At 47.1% G+C, this 15,142-nt stretch overlaps 1 protein-coding gene across 1 annotated transcript in view; it reads left to right on the top strand.

Moving 5' to 3' along the window:
- Window positions 1-287: 287 nt before the first annotated feature.
- Carmil1 (capping protein regulator and myosin 1 linker 1) overlaps window positions 288-15,142 on the top strand; it is a 259,669-nt gene continuing 244,814 nt past the window's right edge. The window contains exons 1-2 of the mRNA XM_051169309.1: window positions 288-758; window positions 2,937-3,034. Of these exons, the coding sequence (XP_051025266.1) occupies window positions 719-758; window positions 2,937-3,034 (138 nt within the window). The 5' untranslated portion in view covers window positions 288-718. The remainder of the gene's footprint in view (window positions 759-2,936; window positions 3,035-15,142) is intronic.

Below are 15,142 nucleotides of genomic sequence, written 5' to 3'. Positions count from 1 at the left end.
GACCTCTCTCCACACGCAAGCGCCTGCTGCACCAGAGCGAGGCTGCGAGGAGGGGCGCCGAGCCCCGCGCCGCCGCAGCAGTCAAGGCAGCAGCCAGCGCAGCCCAGCGCCGCGTCGGTCCCCGGGCTGTGCCCCGCGCCGGGCACGGTGCGCCCAGGCCCGGAGGCCGGCCGGGGACCCGTGCAGAGGCCGCTCTCGCGAGGCGGGGAGGAGACGCAGGGGGACCAGGAGGAGGAGCAGGAGAGGGTGAAGGAGAGGAGGAGGAGCGGGAGAAGGGGAAGGAGGAGAGCAGGGCCGGCCCGCCCCTGCCCAGCCCAGCCCGCAGGAGGCCGAGACTAGCCGGGCGGCCCTGCCCTCGCCTTCCGCTTCACCTACGCCCAAGGTGCGGCGCAGAGGCCGGGCTGTGCAGTGCTTGCCCAGGAGGAGCCGGAGCTGCAGCCGCCTCGCGTTCGGTCCTCGGAGCTGCGAGCTGAGCGGGCGGGATGTAGCGGCGGCCGTACAGCCAGCTCGGATTTGCAACTCTTTTTTTTTTTTTTTTTTTTTTTTTGGGTACTGCGGGCGCGCGGCAATCTTGGATCAACGCCCCACTGCTCTGGCCCACTCTTTTCCTTCCTTGCAAGCTCTGGTTTCCTCGAGGAAACATTAAACGGTCTGGAGAAGGGCGCGACACCGAGAGTCAGAGTGGGACCCGGGTTCTCCGCGCGCCCAGTGGGCAACCATGACCGACGAGACCTCCGATGTCCCTCGGGAGTTAATAGGTAAGCCTGGCGTGGTGGCCGACTGGCCATCTTCCTCTGCGCACACCTCCTCTCAGCCTCCCTTTCCACCTCTGTCCTCCCGCAGAGTCTCTGCGCCCTCGTGCGCGATTGGCGTGGGGCAGGGTCGCCGAGGGGCTCCTAGAAGTTTGCTGGCCTACTGGCCTCAAGACCTGGGAGAGGAAGAGAGGAAGGCTTGGGGGAAGAATCCGGAGCCCTCGGGAGCTCTATGCGGATCTCTCTGCCCTGCCCTACCTGGTGGGTCAGGTTGGTGGAAGATGGAGCTGGTGGGGTGTCCCTTCCAGCGGCCAACCCCGCGGCCCTAAACTCTGGAAAGTCCGGGAAAGCCTAGCAGGAGGATGCCTGGCGACAGCATTGTAGGTCCACTCGGGCTGGTGCCAGGCACCCTGCAGGAAATTCCCGTCTGCGGCTGCCCCTTTCACTGACGGCCTCAGAGATGGAGGCACCCGCCCAGCGTCAGGACCTGACCTGGCAAGGCGTGGCTTTGGGGGATTGAGCTGGAAAGAGAGGGGTTACTCGGCTGACTCTTGCTCCGTCCAGGAAATGGAGGGTTAATGATAAAAGTCTTGTTTTACTAATGATTAACCTACCGACCAACCCCAGTCTCGTAGGGAACACGGTGTGGTACCCTTTGCCGGGTGACTGGTTGCTAAGAGGCCTTGGTGGTGGTGGGGGTTGCCCTCTTTTGGAGAGGAGGGTGGAGAGAGCATTGCCTGGAATTTAAGTCTTGAGGCTTAGCTTTATCTGGAAAGGATAAATGGCAGAAGGGAAGTAGGCTACGAGTGCTTGTGTGGAGTACGTTGGCTCGCACTAAGGTGAACATGACTGCATGGTCATGCTTTGAGTCCTAGTGACCTGTGTTCCTCCAGGTACTATATTGGGCACACTGGGCGCCCAGATGTTGCCTGGGTGCGGACCAGGAGGGAGAGTTCTCCCTGCCGGTTCATTCGGTCTGGAATTTGCCCCTCTGTTGCGCTTTGCGGCTTTTGATACTTGAGAGGACTTGGTGTCCCCTCACAAGACTACTCGCTCTGCAGGTGAAACTTGGGGGAAGGAAGCTGTTGCTGGTTTTATGTGTAACTCTGCTTTTGTTCAGCTGAAAAAACGCCACCACCACCACAACAAAAAATTTGAGTCAAGTATTCTTGTACACTCCTATTTTGTTCCAGGCCCTCTCTTCAATCCCGGAGTCTCTCTTGAGACATCAGCGAGTGGCCCATCCGGTTCTGGGTGTTTCCAACACCCTGCCCGAACAGGAAACGGACTCTGGAGGCTCCAAAGATGTCTCCAAGGGCGCTCGATTTTCAGAAAGTTGTGTAGCATTGTCCTGGACCTGAAGATCAGGTGACTTAGACTCAAGATAAAGTGTGGACTGTGAAGTGAAAAGGCACTGCTGTCTATCCGTGGATCTCCGTACTTCAGTGTGCTTAAAAGGAGAATTTGAGCCCTCTTTTGAAAGGAATTTTTGTGTTTATTCAATATTGCGTACTGGTGATTTTGGATGGCCGGACCCTTTTTTTTTTTGGCTAAACCATTTGGTGTACCCACCACCATACTGTGATTTGCCTGATGGATTGTTTTCTAGGCCTTTACATCTCTCAGAAGCCTCCAGCTTCATCCCAATAAAAAACAAATAGTGGAATTTTTATCAAAAATATAAATATATAAACAAATAGAAAAATAACATTCGAGACAGGGTCTTTTTATTTTACCACACAGGCTTGTTTTGGATTAGGAGACTGAAGTGATTCATCTGCCTCATCCCGGCAAGGAGTTGGGACTACAGGCAGGGATCATCAAGCCCGGTGGAGTGGGAGTGGGGCTTGATCTCAGGGCCTTGGTCATCATAGCCAAGTGCTCTACCGCTGAGCTACACCACAGCCCACTGTTGCCGAGGCTTTGCTATTCAGAACTGGAGAGATGGCCTAGCACTCTAGAGGACTTGAATTTGGTTCCCAGACTCCATCTCACTACAAAAACCTCTTGATGGCTGACAACCACAAGGCTTGTTAATCACGCCAATAGAAAAAAAAAGAACCAACAATAAAACCAGCTAGACTCAACTCCTCCGAACGCCTGCTCTGCACTGATGCCCCCTTTTTTTCCTTGCTAAAGAAAAAATATAACATATAACGGAACCTCTTCCTTCCTTTCTTTCAGAAAGCATAAAGGATGTTATCGGCAGAAAGATCAAAATCTCAGTGAAGAAGAAAGTGAAGTTGGAAGTGAAAGGAGACAGAGTGGAGAACAAAGTGCTGGTGAGTGACTGGGCGGCTTCTATGGGGATGCTTATGAGCTCAAGTGGCTTCTCCCTAACCCTGGACCACTGCCTTTCATGCTGCCTTCCTTCTGGTGCCACTTATCTTTTCTTCAGAGGTCTGAGGACCAATTCCTTAGATTTACTGGACACTTCTTTCCTTGTTGAAAGTCAAGGCTTTTCACCTCTGCTGCCCACATGGCTTTGTTTACACAGTCTTCTGGAGAATTTAAAGACTTTTTTTTGTTTGTTTGTTTGTTTCGTTGGTTTAAGAAAATGTTCTCAAGTGTGACATGGATTAAGTCGTCTGAGGACTAATGACTTGAGAGTGTGAGCAGTTGCACCTGTTGCCCTTCCCCGGAGAGCTGGCATTCTAGAGGCGTCACTGGTTCCCAGGTGCAGCGTCTTTGTGCTGCCATTGGACTTGGCTTCCCGTCCCTGCGGTTTGTCAGAGGGAGCTACTGGGAGCTGAGGATTTGGACCCTCTTGTCGCAAGTCTTTAGGGCCCACCATCAGCTGACTAGTACCAAGAGGTGCAAAGTGATTTGTGGTACTTTACCACTTTTCTCTGTTGAGTGTAATGGTTTAATTTTAAGTGCAGGTGAGAAGTTGCATGGTGTGGCTCAAACCTATAATCTCAGCCCCTAGGAAGCTGAGACAGGAGGATTGTCTCAGGTTTGTGGCCATCCTGTGCTACGTGGTGAGCTCTAGGCCAGCCTAGACCACTATGTGAAACATCATCTCAAAGAAAAAAAAAAAAAAAAAAAAGAAGAAGAAGAAGAAGAAAGAAAAGAAAAAGAAAGAAAGAAAAAGAAAAAGAAAAGAAAGAAAACAGGGCCCGGAAGAGAGGGCTAGGTGGTTCAGAGCACTTGTTGCTCCTGCTGAGAGCCTGGGTACCCAAATGGTAGCTCACAACCATCTGTAACTCCAGTTCCAGGGGGATCTGATGCCCTATTCTGGCTTCTGAAGGCACCAGGCATGCACATGGTGCACATGTGCATGTGTGGGCACAATACTCATATACAGAAAATAAAATAAAAGAAATCTTTTTAAAAGTAAGGGAAAAAAATACCTCCCACCCCTGATACAGCCAGTGCAAGTGGAGAGGTTGATTGTTTTTGAGTGAAAGTCTCACTACTGTAGCCTGGCTGGCTTCTAACTTGCAGCAATCCCCGTGTCTCAGGCTTTTGTGTACTTGGCTCATAGGCATGCAACTGTCATACCCAGCATGGCAGACTATTTTTCATGGGAATTTACAAACATGCAAAATTAGAGCAGAGTGCTATATTGAGTCCTGCGAGTTTGTCATTTAGCTCTAATAACTTTGACTGTTTTGCCAATATTGCTAATTTATCTACAGATTCCCGCCACCCCACCCCACCCCCCAAGCATCTTAGAACAAATCTGGAGCAGATGGCATTGAAAGAGAGTATTTCTAATATTCCATTTCTTCAGTAGAATTGGCTACAAGAGTGTAGTGGTTTTCTGGTAATGCCTGTCTTAGGAATGTTATGAGATAGATCACTGACTCGGGATGTGCGATTGTCGTGTGTGGCTGTGAGGACTGTGCTGCTGATAGACGGCTTCCAGTTCTCTGTTACCCATGTCACACGGCAGTGGTATCAGGGTGGGGAAGCTCGGTGACCTTTGCCCTGCTCTTCTGGATGTGCTCCTGTAGACGCATGGTTCAGGTTATTAATAGCAGAAGTGATTGATGCGGCTGCTCTGTTTTACTTAGCTTTAAATAGTCGGATCCCTTAAATTGTGTTTTCCTTCGTGTTACTCTTCGGAAGTAGTAGTACAGAGAGAAAAAATGTTTCTATGGTGTGTTCTTTTATATGTTCGAAGTGACGTTAGTATTTGATTCCTTCCCTCTATATTCCTTCCTGTGGTAGGACTCGAAGCCATCTGCCATTGAGCTATAGAAAGCCTGGTGTGTACATTTGACCACAGGGCCTTACACATGCCAGACAGATGTTTTACTCCCAGTTCTTACATGAAGCTTTATTTCTGTAGTATATAACATAAACATCCAGTCCTGTTTGCTCCAAAATGGCATTTGGTATCATTTGGTGTTTATGTTCTCTCTTCACTATACTAGCTAAGCCGTACCATGGCTTTCAGTTTATTGATAAAAATGTCAAAGTTAGAAACTGTCCCCACCATAATATAATTGTTGCCATTTAAATATATCTGTGATGAGGACGACAGAGGCCGTGTGCAGGTCAGTGGCCTGGTGCTCGCCTTGCATGTGCAGGCCCTGCAAGCAATCCCCAGTGCTGCAGAAAGAGTGAAGAGAAGTGATGGGAGTGCTTTGTGGTGAGAGGTTCCGGCTCACCCTCTGGAGTTCATGAGACTCGTAATCAACTTACAGATGGGTTTGAACTTAATCATTTATCTCCCCAAATCTGGAATCCAGACGCTTGGCCTAAACTTTTGGCTGTCATTTATTTAAAGGACTGGCTTTATTTGACAGGGTTTAAGTTTGAGCAAGAAGATCAGGGAAGTAAGCTTGCATTTTGTTTTTTGTAGGTTTCCTTATAGAGAAATTGAGCTTATCACCAGTCTCCTGCAGCAGGTTATGGATTTAAATTCTCCATGTGTAGTTCTTTGAGAGTGTGCTATGCATGCATGTGAGTGCGGGCACCTCCCGGAGGAAGCTGCAAGGAAGACTTTGGGTGTCTTCCGCTATTGCTCTCTATGACAGAGTCTCACACTGAGCCTGAAGCTCTGCTTCTTCTAGGCTTATAGGCCAGCTGGCTCCCAGGATCATGCCTGGCTTTTTACATGAATGTTGGGGATTTGAACTTAGGTCTTCATGGGAGCAAAGCAAGCACTCTTACCCACTGAGCCATCTTCCCAGGCCCATGAACTTCTTTTTCTCTTTTCTTTTCTTTTCTCTTCTTTTCTTTTCCTTCCCTTCCCTTCCCTTTCCTTTTGAGAAGATTGAGATTTGGAGAGACTAAAGTGACTTGGGTCATCCGGTGAGTTAATGATAGAGCAGGTATCTGAACCAGACCTTCTGTACACAGAGGGTTACTTTGCTTTTGTTCCAAATAACAGAAAAATATCTTTGCTTGTTCGTTTTTGCTTTGTCCGCTTTGGCTGCTAACTTCACTGGCAGGAGAGATTGAGGGTTTAGAAGAATCAGAATGACTGCCTTTGCTTTGGTTGATCCAGCTGAGTGCCAGGTAATTGGCCTGACAAGTCGTGTGTCGTCTCTCTGTAGGATCTCGGCTGTCAGTCTGGTAGAGGAGGAAACGCTTATCCTAACTACGGTAACCATGACCAGACTGTGGCTTTGACATGTGCTCTGTAGCAATGAATGGGGATGGGGTGAGTGCACAGAAGGTGTAGGGAGGAACATCTCAGAAAGAGGTGAAACCTACGGAGGTGGTCAACCAGACGAGAGGAGTCAGCCTGGGGAAGAGTGGAAAGCAGTCTGGATGGAGGGGACCTCAAGTGCCTGGAAGCCACAGTGAGCATAGAGAAACTGCTCTGTCAGGTGGCAAATTGCAGCTCCCTTATCAGGAAAGTCAGTTACTGGTCAGAAGGGTCTCCTCTCGCCACCCTTTTTTTTTTTTTTTTTTTTTCCCAACCTCTTGTTCTTGATGAGCCTCACCTTGTTCTCTAGGGCAGCAGGAAGTAAAGGCTTAGCCACTTTAGAACAATTGTTAGTTGATTGCTTTCTTGAATGAAGTGGGTATTGTAACAGTCGCTGTGCGTGCTCTTTACGGATTAAGGGCATGTATTTAAATACTGCTTAGCATCATGACAGGCATACTGTGAACACCTCATACTGTGTCGTGATGCTCCACTAACTCAGGACCAGAACATGTAAATCTTAAGCCCGGGTACCTGGTGCTTCTACTGAGGGCCAGAGATTAACTTGTAAGGCCGAGAGAGTTTATTCATAGCTGGTGACACCTTATTAGCTGGCCAGAAGGCAATAGACTGGGGTGTCTTAGGGAGAAAGCAATTCTGTGCTTCCATAAATTTGGCAATCTGGGTCTTAGCAATAAATGGGTCTCAACTTTGGATTTTCAGGGACATTAATATATTTCTTTTTAAATTTTTATTTTAAAATCATTTTTAGTATTGCTACCTTTTTAACATGTTTGGGTATTTTGCCTGCATATGTGTATGTGAACCACATGCATGGCTGGCGCCTGAAGTGCTTAGAAAAGGACATCAGATTCTCGGGATGCTGGGAACTGAACCTGGGTCCTTTAGAAGAGCAGCCAGTGCTCTTTAGCCCCAGAGGCATTAGTATCCTGTGCGTTTTGAAGACTGAAATAGACTAGGGTACCAGATTGGGTCAGAGAACCCAGTGTTACAAATTGGGGAACTGGGGTGGGACAGGGACAGCTCTGAAAGTTTAAAGGCTAGAATAGTTGAGCTTTCACTGTGTGCTCTCCTAGAGGGCAGTCCTTCAGCCATGTTGTCCTGGTGGGAGCTAGGTCTCTGTGGCCGCGATGGAGAGCAGCTTTTCTATTGCTGGGATTCCTCTTCTGTCTTTAGGAGATGTTTTTAGCAAGTGACCCTGTGTGTCTTCGACTCTCATCCACTCATTTGCTAAATGAATTACGTTTTTCACTTCTAGATAATTCTACATGTATATAGTTAAAACAAATCACGCAGTGGTCCCCTCACCTTCTGTGACTAGCTTCCCTTGCCTTGTGAAATGATGTAATAACTACCACCGAGATCCTGATATTTATTGACTGACTGCGTGAACTACAAATATCCTTCCATAGGTATCCTTCATGGTAGCCTGAGTTACTTTCAAACTTCCTGTATAGTCGAGGGGCTGGCTTTGAACTTGTGGCCTCTCCTGCTTTCATCTTCCAAGTATGTTATACTGTTGGGCATGGTAGCTCAAGGTCTGTAATCCTTGCGCCTAGGCTGATGCAGGCATGTTGAAAAGAGCTTAAGACGGGTCTTGTGATGGAAGGAGGCCCCAAGAAAACTTTGCAGGACTAATCATGCACTATGAGCCATCCTGGGTTGGCTTTTCTTAATGCAGCTTACATCAAGTTTTGGTATCAGCCGCACCCTTTTTTGCTGGGGACAGTTCCACAGTGGCATGTGTTCCACAGTTTATTTGGGGACTATCCAATGGTAGTGTGAGCTTATTTGTTCACATGAATGGACTCTTGGCTATTTCCAGTTTTGGGCTATTAGGAATGAAAAGGATGCAGCCATCTATCTGCAGTTTTTGTGCCAACACTTTCCTATAATTCTTGTGGTAAAGATTGAAGATCACAGATGCTCCTTTGCGCGGGAACTCCATGTTCTCTTAGAAGTGGGCGAGCTTTCCCAGAGTGGCCATGCTATTACGTCATCCTACCTGCCACATGGGGACCATCCGGGTTCTCTGGGTCTTTGCCAGCAGTTGGAATGGTCTGGATCTTTTCTTTTTCCTAAAAGACTGATGACTGAAACGAAAATGAACAAACAAACCAAGATCAGATAAATAAAAACTCCAGACCACTCTGAAGGGGAACAGGCCCTGCTCAGGTCTTGCCTGTAACTCTCTAGGGAAGGAGTGGACCACATCTTGCTCTAGGATGGTGGTTTCATCGCAGCCAGTTGTGGTCTCAGCTTGACGGTTTCCTGTTTGATTTTGGAATTCAGGTTACAGGGCCTCCTTATCCGATGATCTTCTACATATGTTGTGGGGGGAGGGGGAGTTAGGAACAAGGCCCTCCTCCCTCTGCTTTCTTTTCTCTCCTTTTCCTTTATTCTTCATCCCCTCCCCCCCTTTTTTTTGGACATAGGGTCTTATCTAGTTCAGGCTAGTCTTGAACTTGCTATGTTTTCCAGAATGACCTTGGGCCTGGATCCCTCTGGTTCATTCTCGATACTGAGATTCTGTGCATATATGCACTACTAGGTCTGTCTTGAACTCTTAGAAATTGTTCTTTTGTTTTGACAAGTTAACCTGAAATCTTTGAATGTATTTTAGTTGGTTTAGCAATTGTATATCTTCTTAGCGTCTTTTTCTTCTGTCTTTCCCTTTTTTCCTTCCCTCCATCCTCTTATGCTTTGTGGGATGGGACCTCTGTATACACACCGGGCAGCCCGCAGGCATAGGAACCCATGCCTCAGCACCTGAGTGCTAGGATTATTCTTGTGAACCTTAACATCATGGCTTTTTTTTTTTTTTAAACTATCTTAATTAGGTTTTCTTAGAGAAAGTGTAAGTTTTATTTTTATTCACTTAACTTGTATTTCTTTTGGGTGTGTGGGTGACAAGGTTTTGCCTCAGTCTTGATGTTCTTCCTGCCTCTATTCTAACTTTGAAAACATTGAAAGATATGAAGGTCTTTCTTTCTTTTTTCTTTTTTTTTTTTTTTTTTTTGAGACATGGTCCCATGGTGTAGCCCTGGCTGGGTTGGGTCTTGCTATAGACCAGGCTGACTTCCATATTACAGGTGTTCCTGCCTTTCACTTCTTTTTTTTTCTTTTTTTTTGTGGTTTTTCGAGACAGGGTTTCTCTGTGTAGCCTTGGCTGTCCCGGACTCCCTTTGTAGACCAGGCTGGCCTTGAACTCACAGTGACCTACCTGCCTCTGCCTCCCAAGTGCTGGGATTAAAGGCATGCGCCACCATGCCCAGCAAATGGATAGTACTCTCCTCATCCGGGAATCGAACCCCAGTCTCCCACGTGACAGGCGGGGATACTCACCACCGTACTAACGGGGAAGAGACTGCCTCTCTCTTTGGAGTGCTAGGACTACACAGGTGCAGCAGTATGGCTGGGCTTGAGAGGGTTATTTTGGATGACAAGTTTCCCTGAAATATTTAGGTGGCAGTGCTGTGATTGACTCAAAATACAAACTCCTACCTGTTTATATAACTTTGCCCCCTCAGAAGTGGAGCGTCTATGATAAATTTTGCAAGCATTTGCTGGCTTACTGCGCTGGGTATTGTTAGCGTCTGTGGCACGCGCTGGTATGGAAGTTGCTGATCTTCTGCACCTGGCCATGTGGCTTTTGTGGCCAGCCTGTCTACACTCACCCTGTCCCTGCTCTCTAGCCCTCCCATCCCCAGCTCCTAGCTTGTACAGCAGAACCTGCTGTGCGACACTTACTCTGCCATGACTGCCCCCCTCTAGCAACCCTGCTGTGCAGTGATGTCAAGTCGCCGCACTTTAAAAACAACCCACCGCATACGTTTCCACAGGACTCACAAAGAAGTAATGTTTTATGAGTATGTTTTGCAAGTTTACAGCCAGCCTCTGAACAGTAAAGCTGTAGCGCTCCCTCTACCTACCCCCAAAGCATGCTGGGTAAATGTTCTACTACTGGGTCATACTCTGAACCCAGGAAGGCTGGTTGTTTGATCTGGAGAGAGAGACTCCAGCTGCCTTTACAAGTTAGCCATCCTTTGCTTTCTGGGCTTTCTCTGGGTAAGCAGGATGTAGGCAAAAGCACCAAGGTGAGTGTTGAACACATTGTTGATTTGACTGTTGGTATTGGTATTTGAGACCTGCTTGCTGTTCAAGTAGTTGTAAGAATGAAATTTGCATCTAAATGCCCGTAGACAGCTTTTGAAGGAAATTCCTGGGATTGCCATGGCTCTTGGCCTTGGGTTTAGTTAGACCCTCTGCAAGGCTGTGGGACAGTCGTCCTGTCATTTGAATGGCTCCCTTTGTGTACCTCCGGGAGTCTCAGCTTTTCAGGGTGGTTTCCAATTCAGCACGCAGGTGATTTTCAAAGTGCCTGGGTGAAGTCACACAGCTCTAGAAAGCCGAGCTTTAGAAAAACAGCAGCCACATTGAACTGATCCTCCGGGGTGGGTGTCGGAGGCATGTACTCGCTGCCAAGGATCCTGGCACAAGTTCTGGGAATTTCAAAATAAAAGAAGCCGTGTTTGAGTGTTTCAGAATTTCCTTGAACCCAAAACTGTGGCCGGTGCCCACCTGGTGGCCGCCTTTCCTGTCTGGGCAGGGGCGGGGGCGGGGGCAGTCACTCTTTCCCAGGATGCAGTTCTGCCCGTGAGTGAACCTGAGCTGCATTCACATTCTACCCAGGTCTGCAAGTGGCCCAGTTTCTGCCATAGTTAGCATCGCCTGCAAGAGTCAAATGACCTTGGGCAAGGAAGATGCTGGACACATCCTCAGCTTGGTGTATCTTTTCACTGTTACATAGATACTGTTTTTCCAGCTTCTGGGATTTGGCCTCCCTGGGAAACTGGCATAATGTAGCCAGGAGGAGGGCAAGTGAGGAGCCAGGAGCTGAGGGATATGAAAGGAGCATTGTATTAAGCGAGGGGCCAGGAAAGCTCACCCAAATATGGAGTGAATGGGAGAACTCCCTTTTTCGAATTTATTCAATAGTTACAGGGGAAACAAAAAGACATCCTGAGAGTTTACCTCGTTTCTATTTCTTAGAACCACTGTTCACATCTATTGTTTGAGTAAATTGGAAACTGAAACAATGTTTTGTTCTTTTTTTTTTTTTTGAGTGAGGGTCTTTTTCTGTAACCAAGGCTGGTTTGGAACTCAATGTAATCCATACTGGCCTCAATCCTCCTGCCCCAGCCTTTGGAATGTAGAGATTACAGGGAGGAACCAAGCCTGACCTTTTATTTAAGTTTTTGAGACAGAGTTTGTTTGTAGTACAGGCTAGCCTGGAGCTCACTATGTACCTGAAGATCCTCTTGCCTCCACCTCCTCAGTGCTGGGGTTATAGTAAAATGCCACCACCCTGCGTTTACATGGTGCTTGAAGAGAGAAGCCAGGACTTCTTACAATCCACCGGTAAGCTAGCATGCTACAAATTGAGCTATGTTGCTATGTTTCTAGCCCCCAGATGATATTATTATTATTACTATTACTACTACTACTATTATTATTATTATTATTATTATTATTATTATTATTATTATTATTATTTCTTGGAGACAATCTCCTGTGTACTCAGACTTAACTCAAAGGCCCTTTTTCTAGAATGCTTTGTCTGTCAGTAGAATTTGAGAATTTACATGGGGCTTATACCTATAACCCAACAAATTTGGACTTTGGACTATAGCAGCAGAATGGAGTGCAGTGTAGGTTACAGACCCTGTCGCAAAACCAAGCTGGGCCAGGTATGTGGCCTTTAACCTCATACTCAGGAGGTAGAGGCAGGCGCGTCTCTGAGCTCAAGGCTAGTCTACATAACAGTTTCAGGTCAGCCAGGGCTACAAAGTGAGTCAAACAAACCAAACCTGCAAAACAAAACATAGCAAACCCCATCAAACCAAAACCAAAACAACAACAAACCTTCAAAACAAAACCAACCAACCACCACCACCAAAGCAACAAACAAACAAACAAACACCCCCAAAAAAGCAAACTGGGGAGATAGCTCAGTCAGGGACGAGCTTGGCTTGAAGCATGAGGAGGCCAGTAGATAAAACGCATGCTTTCCTGATCTCCGCACTGGGCAGGAAGCTGGGACTCCCCGGGGCTTACTGGCCAGCTAGCATAACCTGTTTGGTGAGTTCCAGGACAAGAGATTTTATCTCAAGAAAACTAGGTGAATGGCATGCGCACATACACACACACACACACACACACACACACACACACACAAACACACACACTCACACTGAAATCAGTCCCTCTTCTATGAAATCATATTTTTTAAAAATTAGTAAACGTTTTGGATTTGTGTAGAGGCGGACATGAGTTAGTCAACAGTCTCTTTTCTTTCTTTCTTTTCTTTCTTTTTTTTTTAAAGATTTATTTATTTATTATGTATACAGTGCTCTGCCTGCATGACAGAAGAGGGCATTAAATCACATTATAGATGGTTGTGAGCCACCATGTGGTTGCTGGGAATTGAACTCAGGACCTTTGGAAGAATAGCCAGTCCTCTTAACCTCTGAGCCATCTCTCCAGCCCCCCCCAACAGTCTCTTTTCTATGGAAGGCATTCAGACAAGCACTCCACTACCAAGCTAAACCTTAGCTTCTGGTTAAATTTTTTAAAAACTGGCTAACTTTTGAGAAGGGAGACTTACTCTGTAGCCTGAGATGCCCTGGAACTCACTATGTACCCTAGGCTGTTTTTGAAATTGCAATCCTCCTGCCTCAGCCTCCCCAGCGGTGGCATTGCAGACACGTGCCACAAGGTCTAGATAACCTATGATGTATTTAAAAAAAGAAAAAAGAAAAGAAAAGAAAAAGGAATCTCAGTATTGTTTTGTGGTCTTCTAAAATTCCCCTTGACTCAGCTTCGTGGCAGTAACTTTTGTCTGAATCAGTTTGAATTTCTGTGTAGCCCTGTGTTGGTCTCTGCAGGGGTATGTATTATATTGTAACCATGTTGCTATAGTTAAATATTGTCGTCTCCGATATCTGGTTTTGTAAGTGCACACAGCCTCATTTTTCTTAGAGAAATTTCTGGAAGAGAACTGCTCTGGGGGCAGGCATTTAAAGGGCGCTTTTCTACCTGGTTATTACGCAGAAACTCTCAATAGAGGAAAAGTCTGCCTCACCAATTTTTAGGATTTTGTTGTTGTTGTTTTGTTTTGTTTTAGATACTTAGCAGAATTGATCTCTCTGCTCCTTGGACGCTAGCTCCTGGGGGCAAACTTCCTTGGATTTAGTAAGTTTCTTCCATAAATGTTCGGAGATGGAGCACGTGAGTGTGTGTGCGCATGCGCGCACGCGTGTTCCTTAGGCTGGGTGCTGGAGAGGAGTGAGGCTGCTTTATATGACTCAGACCTTTGCTCTTGTTGCGGAACGTTCTTGCCTTGGGTCACAGAATGCTCCAATAAATGATAGTGAGTGGACCCTGTGCGATAAGGTACACGGTGCCTTCATCAGGTAAAGTAAACTTAGTTAGTGCTGAGCGCTCATACATTCAGGGTTAGATCAAAGTCTTCAGTATAATAGAGTATACAAACGGACGGCAGCACTGTCTTCTCCCGTACTTCGCCGGCATGGCAACAGCCTCTGAAATCCCGCGGTCCTGTCCCACACCAGTCTCATGTACCTTCCCTCCGCTTTGGACCTTTCTCTATATCACTTTGCAATTTGGCTAGGTGACCTCGTGATCACAAACTGTTGCTTTTCCTCACTGAAGCTGTCACGGTCCTGTCTGGCTACCCTTCAAGGTCACCACTGTGTGTGGCACTGTGTGGTAGTGGCTTTCCTTCTAAGACTGGCAGGTGGGGGCTGGGATGCCCCAGAGGTAGAGCACCTGTCTAGATTCACCTGCTAAGGGGCTGGCTGGCAGTGTGACTCACTGGCAGTGTGGCTGGCATCCACCGTGTGACAGGCCTTGGTTTCCACCCCTAGTACTACGCCAAACACAAGAACACAGCACTCTTTCCATTCTCAGGGCACGTGAGCTAGGGTTCTCTAGAGAAATAGAACTGATTTGAGGAATACACATTAAAAGGGGGTTTAACTAGTCTACACGATGTGTTCCGGTCACCAACCAACGGCATCTCACACCAGAGAAGCCAAGAATCTGTTACCAGAGAACACTTGTTTTCCTGAATTCATCTGACTCAGGTGTCACATAGGCCCTCTCAGGATTTTATCTTCCATCCCAGCTGTGGACTGGAGAGAGCCCGCTCTGTTTTTTTTTTTTTTTTTTTTTTTTTTTTTGTTTGTTTGACTAAGCCTTGGAGAGTTGAGCCTGGCACCCTCTTTCTTCCAATTCCAGCATAGTCTGCCTGAATCCCTGGCGCGGATGCGGGTCTGGGAGGGATGCTGTTGGAGGGGTCCCCGGAAGAGCAGGTGCCCTCAGTGAGGACCGTGCAGAGACGCACAGCACTTGTTCCGTGTTGCTGCTGCCAGCTCTTAGACCCTGCTTCTTATCAGAACTTCTACTTCCTCCAAGTCCAGTGTTTATGAATTAACCTGAAGTTCTGGGGGTGGTCTTCCTTTCAACAGCTTGTCTCCTTTAAAAAATAAAATAAAAAAGCCTGGTGTTGAAATAGTCCCTCTATTTTACTGTTTCCATGGTGTCTATGTGCAGAGTCATTAGAGCTCCGCTGTTCAGTTTTTCTCTTCCTTTTCTTCTTAGCTTTTTGGGGGTACTGGGTGTTGATCTTTATTTTGAGATAAGGTTTCACTGTGTAGCCTGTGCTCACCTTGCTTGAGTA

Source organism: Acomys russatus, chromosome 3 (assembly GCF_903995435.1).
Source record: "Acomys russatus chromosome 3, mAcoRus1.1, whole genome shotgun sequence".
Lineage (NCBI taxonomy): Eukaryota > Metazoa > Chordata > Mammalia > Rodentia > Muridae > Acomys > Acomys russatus.
The sequence above is the reverse complement of the archived record's forward strand: the minus strand, read 5'-3'. Positions and strand labels throughout refer to the sequence as shown.